General features: G+C 35.6%; 1 protein-coding gene across 1 annotated transcript in view; it reads left to right on the forward strand.

Annotated features, from left to right (window-relative positions):
* The window catches only part of SCAMP1 (secretory carrier membrane protein 1), a 42708-nt gene that overhangs the window by 17818 nt on the left and 7798 nt on the right, over positions 1 to 17092 (forward strand). Inside the window, exons 3-6 of the mRNA XM_062599907.1 lie at positions 5537 to 5635; positions 5909 to 6020; positions 9300 to 9428; positions 15690 to 15849. Of these exons, the coding sequence (XP_062455891.1) occupies positions 5537 to 5635; positions 5909 to 6020; positions 9300 to 9428; positions 15690 to 15849 (500 nt within the window). The remainder of the gene's footprint in view (positions 1 to 5536; positions 5636 to 5908; positions 6021 to 9299; positions 9429 to 15689; positions 15850 to 17092) is intronic.

Here is a 17092-nt window from a genome sequence, read left to right on the forward strand (position 1 = left end):
CTCGAGGGATGGCAATAAGAGCAAACCTGTGCTTATTGTATATTTGGGAATTGATTGAATTGCATTTTATGCAAATTAGCAATTTATACAAATTAGCACGTGAAATTTTGCTTTGTGTTGCCCTTCTAATAAATATATGAATACCCATCTGCCTTACTGGTTTGTCTGCTAGCTGATAAATGATTGTTTCTTTTTTATTGAGAATATTTCAATTGCATGTGTGGTGTGTTGCTTCTTTTGAGTATCCTGTTTAAGGTTTGATGTGCACAACTTCCATTCTCCCTGATTTTTGTTATTTGTTTATCCTTGCATGCGTTTTTCTTGGAGTTCTTTTTCTCCAGGGATTGATAAATATTGGGAAATATTTATAGCTCAAAATAAATTTGTGGCTTTATGAAGAGGTTAACTTTCTAACAAAATGTTACCACAAATACTCCCCCCTCCTCTCCATTGCTGTTGTTTCCTACCATCTTCTTACTATTTATGTCAGGATAGTAACAAATAATTCTCAGGTTGGTTTTTTTTTACTGAAGTATGCAGGTCTCCAGCTGTGCTGTACCATGTGTGGCTTGAAGACATACTGAAGAGAAATTGAAGAATGTACTTCTTGCTTCTAGGAAAATTTGGAAACAGAACAGCATTTGTAGCTGAATTATTTTCCAAAGCAGATAGATACTTTTATTCTTCATCTTTAGCAGTTGTTGGATTTTTCTTCACTGCTCCTCAATTTTGAGTAAGGTTAAAAAAGTGAATAGTTTGGTAGGAAGTCTTAGTGCCAACATGATCATAAAATGCAGTCATTTTAGGCTGTTTTTCGTTATGTTCCTGATCTATGGAAGATGTTTTGATACATGTGGCTGTTGTATGTTGAATTATCATTTTTGCATAATAACCTGGAAAATCAACACATTAAAGCAATGTTCAATTTCTACCATTAGAACTAGATTTGAGCACTTGTACTTTGTTCCACTGTGTACACATTATGAAGCTGAAATAAGTAACTCTGCAAATATAATAGTATACAAAAACATGTATGATTTTATTGTACTTACTGTAATATAGTAACATTTCTTCATTAACAAGCTATAGCCTATGAAGACAAGGGCTGGAATACAACCTTTGGGACTTCATTCTTAATGTATGCTGACTTAATGGAAGTTCTAGCATGATACCCAATGAAATTAACAGCAAATGAACAGCAAATGTTGGAGCAGATCTTTTTTTTTTTTTCCTTCTTTACTACCTCTGTCCTGCTTGTAAGCAATCCTCTCTACTTGTTCTTGCATCATGTACCAATTGCAGCAGATTATTTTAAATAAAGGTACAATAATGTTATTGAATGGTGTGGGCGTATCTACTGTAACTCAGAAGTAAATAGTGGAGTTTTTATCCATTTAAATGCCACATTAGAGTCTCAGGAAACGTATACCACCAAAGAAAAGACTAAGCATTCTGACCTTTTCTTGCCATTGATTTAAATGGTGGTGATGTGTACATTATTGGAGTAAGACAGCCTTTAGAAAAGTGGAAGCTATTTCCAAAAGAAGATGGAAGAGCTCAAGGTCTGGCAAGCTAAGTGTGAAACTCTAGGTAAGCTAACAGCTTTGAGGAACAGTTTGTAAGTTGGAAAACTTTTATTTTCTGGAAGCAGGAAGCTTCCACCAGCTTTAAGGTCAATAGGCTATCCTGTTGTAAGAGTGCTAATAGAAGATAATGCTGTAGCAAAAAGATAAATGAAATGCTTCTCTTACAAGTGATAAATCAGAGGAAATGTCTTGAAACTGAATCTTCAACAGAACAGACTCTAGAAAAGCAGTAAGTAGCCAAAACTAAATGGAATTCTTCTGAATGTTAAGGAAACTAAAATGAGAAACTGCTAAGTCTGAGTTAAAACGTACCTTGGTTGGCATCATAGCAGAGGAGTGAAAGTGATGACTATCACACTCAGTTCAGAAAAAGCTCTTAAAAGGATTCAAAGATTTAAACCTTCTGGCCTCTTAAGTTCTCTACCAGGCAAGTAGATAAAAACTTTATGAACAGATTTCCCCCCTCCCCTGCCCACTTGAAAAGAAAAGCACAAGCATGCATCTTGCAGAAAAATATGTGCCTGTCTTAACTTCAGTAGGTTTATGTGATAGTGACTATGTGGGGAGAAGATTATATGACTGATGCATGATGCAGATTCCAAAAACTGTCTTTCAGTTGCTAATCTCCATCATGGTTCAGGTCAGAGGGAATAGTAAGTAACAGAAAATGAACAAAAACAGAGACACAAACCTCATAGACTAGCACTGAGACAACAGTGAAGACTTAAGCTCTTCAGCTACTAATTCATGGGCCACTGAGAAACTATAGGCATATCTTTGAGGAGGATAAACCTAGGCTTAGATAAGAAAGGGGAAAATATACAACCCCTGCGATACTACACAGAACTTATTAGGCAGTGTTTAGGGGCAGGAGAAAAGGTGGAGAGAAAGAAGAGGAGCAAAAAAGAGGAAGGATAAAAGAGGCTAGTCATATATAAGCAGCTGCTGGTCAGTATGTTTGTGCTGTGCCTGGTAATTGTCCTGTCATCTTAAATTCTTTCTTAACTATCTTTCTGTGTAATTTCACTCTATCCCATATGCGTGCTGCAATGTCTAGGTACCAGCAACTGGGGAGACTAAGTTGGGTGAATTACATGCCAGCACCTGGAGTCAAACCACAGGTGATGGTGATTTGTATATCTGTGATGCCAGCAACTGGAGGGACTGCAAGTCATAGGGTTGTGTGTCCGAGGTGCCAGAAACTGGAGGGACTGATGTGTTTCCCCCCTTATATGATATGTATGGATGTGTATGTACAATTCATTAGGAAACTCCAGGCTGGGCTAGCTGGTGAATAGAAGGAGAAACTGTCTCTGGAAAGACTCAAAGTCTCAGCCAGAGGTCAGTAAGGGAGCCCAGAGTTCAGGCATGGCTATGAGGCAGGCTGAGAGTCTGCTGATATTCAAGGGATCTGTGGGAAGGGGGGGTGGTGCTTGTTAGAAGAGCATGCGAGTGTATACATGAAGCTGGAGTAGATGGTGAGTAGGAGAAGACCTGTATGTCAGGTAAGAGGCCCAGGATCCAGGCAAGGATATTAGGTGGGTGGAGAGCCCCTGCAGATATTTAAGGAATCTGAGAATGTGGATGTAGTTGTGAATCTAGAGAGCAAGGACATGCGTTTTCAGTAGTGAACTGCAGTCGTAGCCAGCTGCAGAGGGGGAATGAGACTTGGGTGTCTCTATCTGTTTTACGTGAGATGTGGTAGTGTTAGGTCTGAGTATTGTTAAAGGTAGTGTCCTATCTATGGTAGTTTGCATAGCTGGCCATGTTCGTGTCCTCTTTGTGGGCATGCATGTACGTATGTGTGTGACTCCATACGATACATGCTTAGCCTTGCTAATTAATACCTGAACGGACAAACAGGAAAGCAGCAGCTGCCTTGATTGGCCTGGGGTGGAGAGACCTCCAAGTCTCAGGCTGCACCCAGCTGTGCTGCAGCAGTTGGGAAGGAAGAAGTCCCTGGGCCTTGAAGTCCACCAGAGGCCCCTGGAGGCAGTGGCCTTTTTAACTTCTCTTAACAGCTAGGGTAATTATTTTCTCCCGTCTCCTCTGTTCTAGTGTCACTTCTTCGAGGGAGCACACACTCTTATTTACACACTGTAGGCACTGGACCTTTCAGCAACTCTTACACTGTATACGAATGGCCAGCTAGCACTTAGTGGGGTTTAAACAGTCTGGAATTCTGTTCCATAAGCACATATATGCCTGTTCCAGTCATTAGCAGCACTGCAGGCTCTTTGGGCTAAGAGTTTTCAAGAGCAAACTGTCTTTAAATTTATTGTGTGAACATTTTTCAGTCTACCTAGTCCATTTTTAAATGCTATTACAGATGTCTGTGAAAGGCTAATGGGACTGTACCGGGGACTGTAGGCAGCCTCACTCGTTAGTGTAGCAGCCAGCTACTTGTGAGTTATGCTTTCAAACCCATTGTTTCTTCAGCCATAGGGCTACAGTAAGATTTTTTTTTGGCTTTTGTAGCATTGCTCTGACCTGCAGTGCTTAAGCGATAGAGCTTCTGCTCAGCAGATTTTAGTTACTTTGGTGCAGCACTCATAAGTATCTTATATTTGAAACAGAGGATGATAAGATGATAAGATGATGGTTGTTCATCTTTCATAGAAGTTCTCATACAAGAGTTTTTCTTTCTTACCTCAGAAGGCTCTAACCTATGAAATATAGGTAGTAACCATCTCTAATCAAGTTCAGCTATTTTTATCCTGGAACACTTGGCAATCATTTTTAAGATGAAAATGTAAATCACAGAGTATTTTTGAGGAGTTAAACCTTTCTGATATTTCTGTATTCTATTAGGAATTGATGTATAAGGTGGCAAGATAATTCTGAAATGCTGGAAAATAGCCAATATTGCTGAGATATGCTACAGTGTTACATACACATACAGTTTTCTAAGGCATGTTGTTTCAGCTTTAGAGTTTCATTTTTGTGTATTAAGAAATGGCTGGAAAAGACAGAGATAAGCTGAGCAAGGTCATCATTTGCCAAGTCAGTGATATTTAGTTATGATTTCTGCTGTCTTTTGAAGTGCTTTTATGTATCTAAAACATCACACCTCTCTCCATATTTTTGCTCTTGATTTCAGCCTTGTTAGGAACACATGGTCCTCTATCTTACAAGGACAGGGAAATCTTTCATGTTGCAAGCACTACACAAAGAAAGATGTAAATTGTAAATTTCCCCCAAGCGTATTTAAGAATAAAATAAGATCATAGCAAGACTAATCTGATCTGCTTTGGTAAAGCTCAGTTGACAACTTCAAATCTATGCAGTAGTTTTTCCCTTGGTTTGATAAGATAAAGAGATGATAAAGAAATACAGAGGAGATGGCAAACTTAGAAATAAGCAGGAGAGGATTAAAACAGCCCCTGACAAAACTGTGAGGTACTTAAAACTTTTTGTAAGCTATATTCTCATAGATAATGATCACTTGCCTGTGATGCTTGAAACTAGGTATTACAGTAAATACTGGTATTGTTAAGCATTAGATTATAGATGCTGAATTTGAAGTTTAATAATGTATGTCGTTGTTCTAGTTAACCAAGTGATATAAACCTTTATTAAGTAGAAAGCTCTAGAAGGTATTATTAATAGATGATATCATCATGTTTGAGAATGTGAGCAGATCTTGCAATTCCCACAAGCAGTAACTGTCCTTATCCATATTCGCATCTGAATAAAATCAGGTTGTTTATACTGATTCACAAAATACCACGTGTATATGGCAAATGGTGCACTGTAAAGACAAACAAAATACTGCCACACAGAATAGCTTTTCCATCCTAAATGGCATAAATACTGCAAGCAGTGTATCAGATTTTCAGTTTATCTGTAACGCTTCCTTTAAAACAGCTAGACTAGTTCATACAGAATTTTGAAAAAATGCTTATTAAAATAGGAGAGTGTTTCCTTATAACTATGTTTTGTTTTTTTAGCCTCCTCCAGGAAATGTGAAGATGCCTAATGTACCCAGTACCCAGCCAGCAATAATGAAACCAACAGAAGAACCACCTGCTTACACACAAATTGCGAAGGTTTGTCTGTAACTTTTAGGCAGTAGGTTCCATCTAATTATAATTACATAAACACTCTTCTGGAACAGTGTGCCTTTTGTAAAAAAAAGCATTACTTTCTTGATGTAGGAAAATAAATACTGTTTTTAGGTAACCTGTTATCACATTAATTCATGCAGTGTTAGGTCAGTCTTCATTCACCACTGGAGAATGCATAATTACAGAAAATAGACTTGGAATATTTATTTTGTGTTCATACTTTTAGCAGTACCTAACAATGCTTGTTTTATTCAGGAGCATGCCTTGGCCCAGGCAGAACTGCTAAAGCGCCAAGAAGAGCTAGAAAGAAAAGCAGCTGAACTAGATCGCAGAGAAAGGGAAATGCAGAGTCTCAGTCAGCAGGGGGGTATGTATAAAAAATACTTTTTTTAATTGTAGAAATTTAACATTTTCTTAGAAACTGCTTTTGTGTTATAGTACAGTGTCATGGAGGGTTTTCTAGAGAAGGTGTCTTATGGCCTTTGCAACAATGTGTAAGGTGAATAAAAACTAGTCTGTCTTGTGCAAGTTTTCATAGTGCAGATTCCAATGCGGCTTTTGTTACTGTCTGCAGTCAGTCATTTGTATTCTTGGTTAAAATTGAAGTGATACTGTTGACTAGAAATGGACCATTTTGTGAAGAACTATACATAACTTCATAAGTAACAACTCTGGTTTCTGTTCTGTTAGTATTTATAGCTGTAAAAGAACTTTCTTGTTTTGAAACATTTTCCTATCTTTTTCTGTTATAGATGCAAAAAAATACTCAAAAAGCAGAAAGAGTATAGTTGTTAAGAATTTTTCGTATGATCCCCTGAATAATCAAGATCAGTGCCTCATTCTACCAAAACTGTCATGTGCTGTGCACCATCAGTTTTTGTACTGCAGTTTTTGAATGATAAGATTTGTGTCCTCTTAACTGAAGATACTTTGCTAGAAATAAATCAGTGGGGAAAATTTCTTTTCAAAAGGAAGAACTTCAGACTGAAATTAGAAACAAACAAACAAACAAACATACTAAAACACTCCGCACAAGACTGACTTTGTATGCTCTTTTCACCTGTATCTAGAATTCTGACAGTTGTATTTCCACATTATTTTATTTTTCTTTGCTCATATTAAAGTTGGAACATACAATAGATATACAATAAAATTTCAGATTGCATGACTGCTTAGAAATTCAAAATCTTAGGGAATTTTTTGCGAGTCAGGTACTAGTGTCTGAGAATGGGGAATCACTATTCTTCTTTAAAGGAAAAAAAAATCATAGTGGGTATTGTGCCTTCATTAAAACATTTTTATTTTCTCAGTATTTATTCTTTTCATTCTTTTCATTAACTCTCTATATCTCTTCTCCCAGATAATGATTTTCTTTTGTCATATTTTCATTTCAATCTCCGTATGTTTCCCTTTACCTAATTTCACTAACTTACATTGATGGTTCTGGATTGATTACTTGCCTCTTCCAAGCTTTAGGAACAGTTTTTTCCTTTCATACGTATCTTAAGGAGCATAACTCTGATACCCCATGTATGTTTCAGGATCTCTAAAATGGTTACTTACTATCATCATGAGGTTGCTGTTGCTCCCACCGAAGTGCTTGGGAAGTATGTGAAGAATCTAAAGGATTTTTTAGGAAGACTGAAGGAGAGAGAGCTCTTAAAGCCTGAAAGAGGAAATTAACCAAACAGCTGTGTAAAAGAGCCTGCAAGTCAGGAATTGTGTGTTGTGACTGAAGACAGCAATATTCTTTTGCGATTGGTTTCTTTCTTTTGCATATTCTTCAAACTCCTTTTGAAACAATATAGAGGTGTCTTGATTGGAGAGGGTGTTTTGCAATAGAATTCTAGCTGTTTGCATTGAATTGAAAAAGTCTGGCTTTCGTGTGTAGGATACTTTAATTGAATGTAATGGACTACAATGCAAAGATATTCACGCTAGTATATCTTCTCAGTTTGTTGCCTTCAGACTTCTCAGCTCAAGTCCAATGCAGTGTTGTGCTTGAGCTGGTTAAACTGTGCTGCTTCCTGTTTTAGCTGATTCATTTGGTAATGGCTGAAAAAACCCTACTGTGTTTGCGTGAAGCTGGTTTGGGAATGTCTACATACATAGTGTAGGCATGTTGCTGAAATTCTGTAGTAAGTCTTGAAGTAGTAGCTCATTGTGCTGAATGACATAACTCTGAGCTAGCTCTTTCTGCAGTCAAGCTGTGATCTTGGGAATATGAGTATCCAAAGAGTATTTGAAGAAAGAGCACTTGGTTTTTGATGTCAAATGATCTCACCAAGCTGTCTTTCAGCCTTAGTTGAATATTTTGATAGCTAGGCCAAAAGGGAGGGGAAAAAAGCACATCAGATACTATTCTTACATAATAGCTTGCATTTTTGTAACATATCTGAGTTTTTCTATAACTCTTCCCTGAAACTGTCAGTCCTGAGAGAAACTCACCTAAATTGCAGAATAAAGATCTGAGTTGTTATCAGATAGTTTTTTATATAAGAAATCCTGAAGTAGTTCTTAATATGGAGGGGAAAATTACTTGTTACCTTTTATATTCTCCCCCTGTAAGTCCAGTGTTCTAAATGACTTGGTAAATTGATAAAAGGTCCATCAGGAGAGGAAGAAAACACAACAGCGTTTTAGACCTGTTTGGATAGAACTGTCAGCTTCATCTTGTCTACATGGGGAAAAAAGTAACTTAATAATGCAAGTATTCAAGATTTGCAAGTTTTCTGTTCTTAGCAGATGAACTACTAGTAAAGCTATGGTTGAAAGTAGAAATTCCAAGCAAAAGCTTGTCAGAATTTCAAAAGAAAGTCTTTAGGTTAGCCTCTGGTTTAGCTCCATTTTTGGAATATGGTGATTAATGTACCCATTGCATCCAGAATTCGAAATGCTATGGTAAGGATTTGCTGTATCTATCTCAGTTGAATCTCTCAATACTGTGCTTGTTAGGGCTTCCATTCAGCAGAATGTATACTGTAGCCTGTGAGTAGATTAGTGTACAGGAAATCCAAGGTGACTGATATTGTGTTTTCTTTGATTGTGTCCTCACTTTATCACACAACTTTGTATCAAAATGTATTGATGCTGCAGGGCATCTTTTTGTATTGTAGTTGAGATTATCTAATAGAAGTCTTTGTTCAGGCTTATGTGCTTTTAAGCAAAGCTTTGATGGTAAGGTTGGAAAGCGTTCTGAAGTGGTAGAGATATCTAGGTGTTACAAACATCAGGATTCTGAATGTAGAAAATGCCTTTCATTCCACAGTCTTTGTGTTCCACAAAGTATGGGGAAACTGAGGGAAGTGTGCATGTAAGAGTTGAGGAACTCCGAGAAACTGTTTTTCTGCCAGTTTTTGAATCTAAGATTTTGGAAAGACTTGTTTTTACGATGCCTGCTTCGTCTTTTGCATAGGTAAAATATTGTGCTCTCCTTGATCTGCCTACATTTATTATTCTTGTGTTTCTGAAGCTTATTTTCAGTATTGTGTGAGGATTTGCTGAGTTTTGGTAGCCCAGATTATTTATAGACTTGTGCATAAAAAAAACCAATTGAAAGGAATAATTACAAGTCCAAATGCATATCTCTTTTTAGTATACAGAGAGTAATACAGAGAGTATTACAAACTTTTTTTCTGATTTGCAGGTAGAAAAAATAACTGGCCACCTCTTCCTGAGAATTTTCCAGTGGGTCCATGTTTCTATCAGGACTTTTCTGTAGACATTCCTGTAGAATTCCAGAAGACAGTGAAGATTATGTACTATTTGTGGATGTGTAAGTATTTTTTAATAGAAAAAGCAAAATGCATGTTCGAACTTGATAATCCATGCCTGCTACTTGAATTTTGCAACATCTCTAATGAGAAATTTATTTTTTAATCCAGAAGTCAGATGGTGAAGTGAAATCTTTGTGTTAGCTTCAATTTTAGGAGTATTGAATTATTTCTTAAAAACTTTGATGGAAGAAAGGAGAAAGTATTACCCTAAAGCAGTTTGGTTTATACCATATTGTAGTTTTATGTTTAAAAACTGTCCCTGTTGTTATAAAACAATCTCTGAGCATTTACTACCTTGAAAATAATTTTACTGTTTTACAACCAGCTTATATATTAAGTCTAATTAACACTATTTATGAGACTTGTGAGTGTAAAATGTGCTATGTTCATTTGTCTAAAACTTATTATAGTTTTAGTCTATTTAGAAAAATAAATAGTATAACATAAATTAGCAGAAAAAAACAGTCCATATTATAACTATTCTTTGTACAGCACAAGTGCTCTAAATGATCTTTGGGGGTAATTTTGCACTCGTTCAGCTACTGTGTTTTGATAGGAAAAATGCTGGATAAATCAAATATACACATGCTCTGACCTTTGTTTCTTCTGTCTTGTCCAGTGTGATGAGAGCTTAATAAGTACCCTGAGACTAAGGAAATTCCAAAGGTTTAGGTGTTTTGATGCAATTAATACATATTTTAGTTTGCTAAGGGAATGTGGATTTCAGGCTTTTTCTGTATCTTTTCAAGGTTGCAGATTTAACAAATCTGCATATTTTAGCTATTGATTTGGCAATCTTATTGTTGCATTGTATTGTGATTGTACTGTATTTGAATCACATAAAATGAGCAATCAACACTGAATTGAGTGAATTTCACTTCATTATCTATAGCTCTATCCACTATCTTTAAATATGTAACTGAATAAATCCTATTGCAGAATGTGAGATTAGTCACTCTCATAAATCTGACAGACATTTAAGATTTATGTCAAGTCTAAGATCACGGACTCCAAAATTTTAGAATGGTTAATAATTTTGGCCATTTACAGGGTTGAGTTCTAAAAGTGCTGTATGTTTTAAACACAAAGAAAGTTAGACAATGAGAATTGGAGTCTTAATATTTTTTTTCCCCCTTCTTATGGCAATAAATTAAGAAAACTAAGTAGTATTATACTATTTCAAAACAGATGAGAATTCTGCCTTCATTTTAATCTGACAGATTTTCTTCTAGGTAGATTGAGATTTTAACTGAGTCTCCTTGTCCTTTTCCTTCTTTCCTCATTCTCTGTGTCTGACTTACGGATCAGTAAGGAAGGAAAGAAGAGGGCTTATTAAAGTAAAAGAAAAATTGAAATGAGGAAGCCTGAAGAATATTTTAGGCCAAAGATAATGATTGAATACTGAGCTACCCTTCTTAGGGCTGGCTGTTCAGTCAGTCCTTGTGACTCTTCTTTTTCAGGAATGTATCTACATGATTTGGCCTATATTTCATTAGAGTGGCTCTGCTTCCTTAATGGTTACACTCATTGCCACAGCAAACCAACCTGCTTCTGCTGTTGCTCTGTTCTATATTTTATTTCCTCTTCTAGAAGTTCCTAGGTCTTATAAGACCTAGAGATCCATGAACACAGTGACATTCAGATAAATGTAGTTCCAGCTGCTCAGTGCTTTGTAAAGTAGGTTAGTTTTCCTGCCTCTCTTTAGCAGCCCTAAGAATACACCTTTCTATTTCATTTTTTGTTTTGCCTTTGTAAATAACAGTTTTAATATCTTTATTCTTATAAGTCTTTACATTTCTGAGGAAACCTTTTTATCTTTTATGGGATCAGTAAACTCTTTATTGTATGAGAATAGAGATCTGCTTGTATTCCAATCCCAGTGAATTTCTCCACCGTTTCTCGAGTGGTATCAGAAGTCAGAAAGGTCTAATTCCTTCATGTGGTTTTCTCTCTGTACATTTTTTTTTTTTCCTGAGGCCACTTTTCTTTTCTTTTTTTTTTTTTAACTGAGCGCTCTCATGTGTTTGTGAACTACAACAGTCAAAGAGCAATGGTTTCTGTCAGCTACCAGTGGAGCTTTCCAGTACTATCTTGTTTTTAACCACCCATTGTTGTTTTAGTGGGTTGTGGATAGAATGGCAGTTTTGCTGACTCAGTAGCCCTGAGCACTGCTTTTTAGATTTTTGTATACTGTTGCTAGTACAATGCCCAAAGTCTATTGACTTTTATCTGCCAGAAACATTCTTGACTCGAAAGCTTGTGTTTTACAGTTACTTGCCCACAGTCTGATAGGATGCAAAATGAGCAGTACAGATTTTCAAAGAATATTTATTTGTTTGAAATTAAAGTAGGAGAGCTGCTTAATCTCATGGAAAGCTTTTGAGGCATTTGGATTTGTTGTTTTGTATTGTTTGTGACTGTTCCCCTTTTTCTGTGAACAGGACTTTTAAAGATTTCTAAAGACAAATGACTTAAGCTATAGATTCTGATGAAAATCTACCTTAAGGTACCAGCTGTTAAGGTATTTATTCTATTTAGGAGAGTTTTGTTTCATCTATCCTTCTGTCTGAGGAAACAGTTGGTAGCACCTACGTCAGTCCGTGCTTATGTTTTACTTGCTCTTGAGGACCTCCAGGGAGGCATAATTTGTAAACTCCCTGCCTCCCCCCACCTCAGTTTGTTCTAGCATGTTGCCAATCTTATCATTAGAAGATATTTCCTAGCATATAATTTAATTTTCCCTCGTTGTAATTTATTTTTATTGTTTTATCCACTCTTTTTATGGAGAATACATTTTTTCCCCTTAGTCATCCTCTTTTAGCTAAATTAGCATAGTTCACTCAGCCTTCCTTTGTAGATCATCTTTTCTAGATTTCTGATTGTTTTGGTGCTGTCTTGTAGATCTGTCATTTCATCCGCTCCAGGTTATTATTGATTTTTTAGTATGTAGCATCCCAAATTAGACAGCCTGGACTGTGTCAAGTGTTTCAGCAGTCTTAATATACTGAGTAGAGAGAAGAAAAAAATCACGTGTTTGGTAGGATGTGCTCATGTTCCTGCATCTTTTTGTGACTGGAGAAGCGTTTGCATCTTGCTGTGTCTCTCTCTCTGTCTCATGCAAACTAAAAAGAGCAGAATGGATGAGGAATAAAAGCTGGATTGTAACTGCAGCCACTGTTATATGATCCAAAGTTGTATGTGATCAAACTTCACCAGCTTTTTCCTCATTGCCAGTTGCCATGTGGCTGAAAATGTTTTCATTTTAGTGACATTCCATTTCAGTTGAGGCGTTCCACTACAGGGCAAGTCCAGCTGATTCCTGGGGGAAAAAAAAAAATCATTCTTTGTTCAATATATATCCTAATGAGAACTTTGGTTTCCTCAGAACAGTGTCAAAAAAACATTGCTGAAATGAACCGTATTACAGAAATCTATTTCATACATCCCAAATGGGACTGCAAAATAATCTCAATGATATAGATGTCAATAGACCGCATCAGTGCAACTTGTGGTCTTTTTCTAGTTTAGCTGAAGAATAAGACGAGTTCAAAAAAGAGCACTCATGCCGGAATAAGAGTGAATAGTGAGAAATTACATTGGTTTAAGGAAATATTCAAACTCACTTCATTTTTATTAGTGTAACTTCCTATTATAGAAGAATCCTACCTAGATACACATTCTCCATCTTAATTAACTATGTTTTAGTACCCATTACTATTTGAAAGTGAATTCTGGATAAAGACCACAAGTTGCGGTCTATTGACATCTATATCATTGAGATTATTTTGCAGTCCCATTTGGGATGTATGAAATAGATTTCTGTAATCCATTCTCCATTTCAGATGGAGAATGTGTATCTTGGTAGGATTCTTCTGTAATAGGAAGTTACACTAATAAAAATGAAGTGAGTTTGAATATTTCCTTAAACCAAGGTAATTTCTCACTATTCACTCTTATTCCGGCATGAGTGCTCTTTTTTGAACTCGTCTTATTCTTCAGCTAAACTAGAAAAAGACATTCTTGGGACACTTCATGCCGAGTACTGTATTGCTCTAGCTGTGCTGATTCATTGAAGTTATTGCCGTATAGATGTTGTGATAGAGTTCTACCCAAGCCTTAATTCATTTCAGCCCACAGATGGTTATTATCTTGTAATAAATTTTATCACACTTGAATCTGAAGAAACAAATAGGAGGAAGATACTTAAAACTGTTACCTTGAACATGAAAATATCTGACTTTTCATTGAGTGGGAAAGTTTATATAGGTCACTTAGTGAATCCACTGGCTCAAAAAATGAGTACCTCTCTGCAGCTTGCGGGAGTTAGAGAAAGGAGGGTGGAGGGAAAAGAGAATTGTCAGCGAAGTCCTGTGTCTTCATCTGAAGTTTGCTGCTATTGGGTTTTTGCAGTTGAGATTCCTTGTAACAGCATTAAAGTACTGAAATAGACCATTGTGTTACCCAGTCTTTTGTGTGAAGAAATATCGTGGCATGTGTGACATTGTTTCAACCCTCTTCCACACTGATAAGCTTAAAACTTGTCCTGTTATGATAACTGGAGTTGCAAAGAGTATATAGCCTATCTGAAAGTTCAGATTCCACCAGAAGCTGGACCTTTCTAGTTAGCAATGGGGTCTTCTTATTTCCAAGAAAAAATAAATACCACTCAATAAACTTTCTCTTATTTATCAAAGAAAAGTAGGGATTTGGATTTGTATCCTGTGTTTCACTTTGTGATGCTTGCACACAAAAGCTTTGAAATGAGTTGCTTTGCTAAGTTCTTGGACCAATACTAAACTATTTAAATGCATTAAACACTGTTTATTTAAAAAGCACAGAGTTTTCTTTTTCTGATGATTCTTACAGGGGAATGTGATTTCTTTGAAGGAAAAGTGTTTTGAGTTCCTTCAGCCCTTCATGTAAAGATGTGGGTATTTTAATTTGATTTTTTTTCCAGTAAGTTGATTTAGGGTTTTTTTAAGTACTAGTTGAGAGGGAAGAAAAAAAACTTCGAAGAGCCTTTTTCAGAATCTTTGTATTTAAAGATATATAAACTTACCAGCTCTTTTGTTAACCATTCTTTCTAGTAAAAACTGTGAATAAGTGAGAGTTTGAATGTATGCCCAAATATAAGACTTTATTTTTTTTGTTGTAAAATCTTTATGCTGCCCAGCTTCTCTATATTTCTCTGAGAAGCAATAAATAAGTTATGCTTTAAGGAAGGACATGAGCTGTGAGAACTTACAACTTTGAATGACTAAAATGCTTCTCTGAACTTTAAATAAATAAATAAATAACCATTGGTGCAAGAAACTACTTGTGCACTGTTAACTGTAAGTAATATACTTCATGCTGGTCCACAAGGACAGAAATTGCCCTTGAGACAACAAAATCACTCCTAAATCACTAGATATTGCTGAACTGCAAGAGAAATTCATTTTTACCTTTTAAGTGTCTGGCAGAACTAACCACTGTGTCAGATAGCATGAAAATAGTACTTGTAACATTTCTTGCTGTTGTTAAAGAGAGAAATATATTTGAAAGTAAAAGTCATAATGCTGGTGCATTTCCTTCAGCAGAACTGAAATAGTTAACCTCTAATATGTCACTGAGAAAATGCCAGTATTGATCTGAGACTTGAGTACTGAAGAGGCAGATTTTAAAGACCATTAGTCTAAGAAATATTTGAATATGCCATATGAATTTAGGGTTCGGGAAAAGCTCCGCTGAGGAATATGTTACTAAGTAGTTCTTCTGCTTTATTCCATGTAAGACAAAAAGCTTTTATCTACAAGGATAACTGGATATTGAAAAATTGCAAATATCTGTGTCCAGTAAGTGCTGTAGAAGAAATATCAGTTACTTCAGCTGTGGAAACCTCTTTTGCATAATTTTAATTTTCTTTTTAACTAGTTGACGCCCTAGGCATCAAGCCTTTGCTAGAAATCACTCTTAGGAAATGCCTAAGGATGGAAATGTTTTATTTTTGTGAAAGTTTCTTTTCTTCACTATGTGCCTCATATTATTTCTATTATATCTTGAATTTTCTTGTACAGTACATTTACTTGGGAATTCAGAATTTACCTGAGAGTTAGAAAATGGTATAAAAATCAATTGACTTATTGCAGAGAGAATATGATTATTGTTAGCATGCCTATGTTTTCTTTACGATGATCCATTTATTTGAATATTATTTGAACAGTTAATTTATTGTATAAACATAATTTAATTAAGACTCTTTTTTGGTTTTGGTTCTACAGTCCATACAGTGACACTGTTTCTTAATATCTTTGGATGTTTGGCCTGGTTTTATGTTGATCCGACACGAGGGGTTGATTTTGGATTGAGTATCCTCTGGTTCTTGCTTTTTACTCCTTGTTCTTTTGTCTGCTGGTACAGACCACTTTATGGAGCTTTCAGGTAACAACTTCAGCTTGGCTTAAGACATTAATTAGTAAATAAATCAACTTGCTGAAATGCATTGATATTCTAATAGAATTTGCTGAATTATCTTTACGATAATCCTTCAATATGATTTTATTAGAAACAAGTAGTGTATTTGTCATTAGTTCAATTGCTATATCTGAAACAGATGGCAACATTTAGGAATATCGTGGAATGGTTAAAATATTTATAGCTTCTACCATTGACATAACATTTCTAGGAAATATTTAACTTTGTATTCAGCTAATAATGGTTTTAATGGAAATTCTCAGTAAATCTGTATCCCAACACACCAAGAATCTGAGCAAGTTGGTAGATAAGGGTTATTACAAGTTTGGTTTGCTGAATGAACTTGCTAAAACATAAAATTTTACATTCTTAAGGAACCTACAGCATCTGTTATTGCAATAGACTGAGATTCTTAAGAATAAGTAGAGCAGGTGTATAGCTATCAAACTCCAGTATTTTCTGCAGCTTTTAGCAATCTGCATTTCTCAGATTTCACCAGCCTGGGGTGCAGTATCTGTGTTTAAAATACTGGTTTGCATGCTAAATTCAGCATTTTGGTGAAAATTAGCTTATAGATATTCTAAAATCTTGTACTCTTACAGTATTTCTTGTAGATTAATATTGAAGTGAATTCAGGATATTGGAAAATTCAATTTAAATACACTTATTGATAGTCATTAATTGCAATTGAGTATAACCTTTAGGCTAAATTAGATGTTTTTTGGCTAACTAAGGGTATATTGCACACATCTTTGAATAATTATATATTTTAGTTTCATATGCTAAATTCCTATATTCTTATGGCTAAAATATGAGAAGGATATTTTTCTTTTACTAGACTAAATTTTGTTCATGACTTGTATCACAGTGTGGGTGCAAATTGATATCATGAGAAAATATAGAAAATCACCAGCATTTTAAAATGGTAACTTTCATTAATTAATTTTAAACCTTACATGTTCTCTTTTAATGTTGTTTTATATGTAATGGTTACTTCAAGATTAATGGATTTGTTGGAGGAGGTGTTCACAGCGTTACATTACTGTTCAGGGTTTCAGATCTTAGATGTTAGCTTTCCTTAGCGATTATTGATTGTTTGGAAAAAGAAAACTAATGCTTTCATTTTCAACTTTCATTCAATTTCTCACCTGAAAATGAAGTAGTTACTGAACTGAACAGGTTGAATAAATAGTAAGAAACCCTTTTTTAC

Source organism: Rhea pennata, chromosome Z, assembly GCF_028389875.1.
Source record: "Rhea pennata isolate bPtePen1 chromosome Z, bPtePen1.pri, whole genome shotgun sequence".
Lineage (NCBI taxonomy): Eukaryota > Metazoa > Chordata > Aves > Rheiformes > Rheidae > Rhea > Rhea pennata.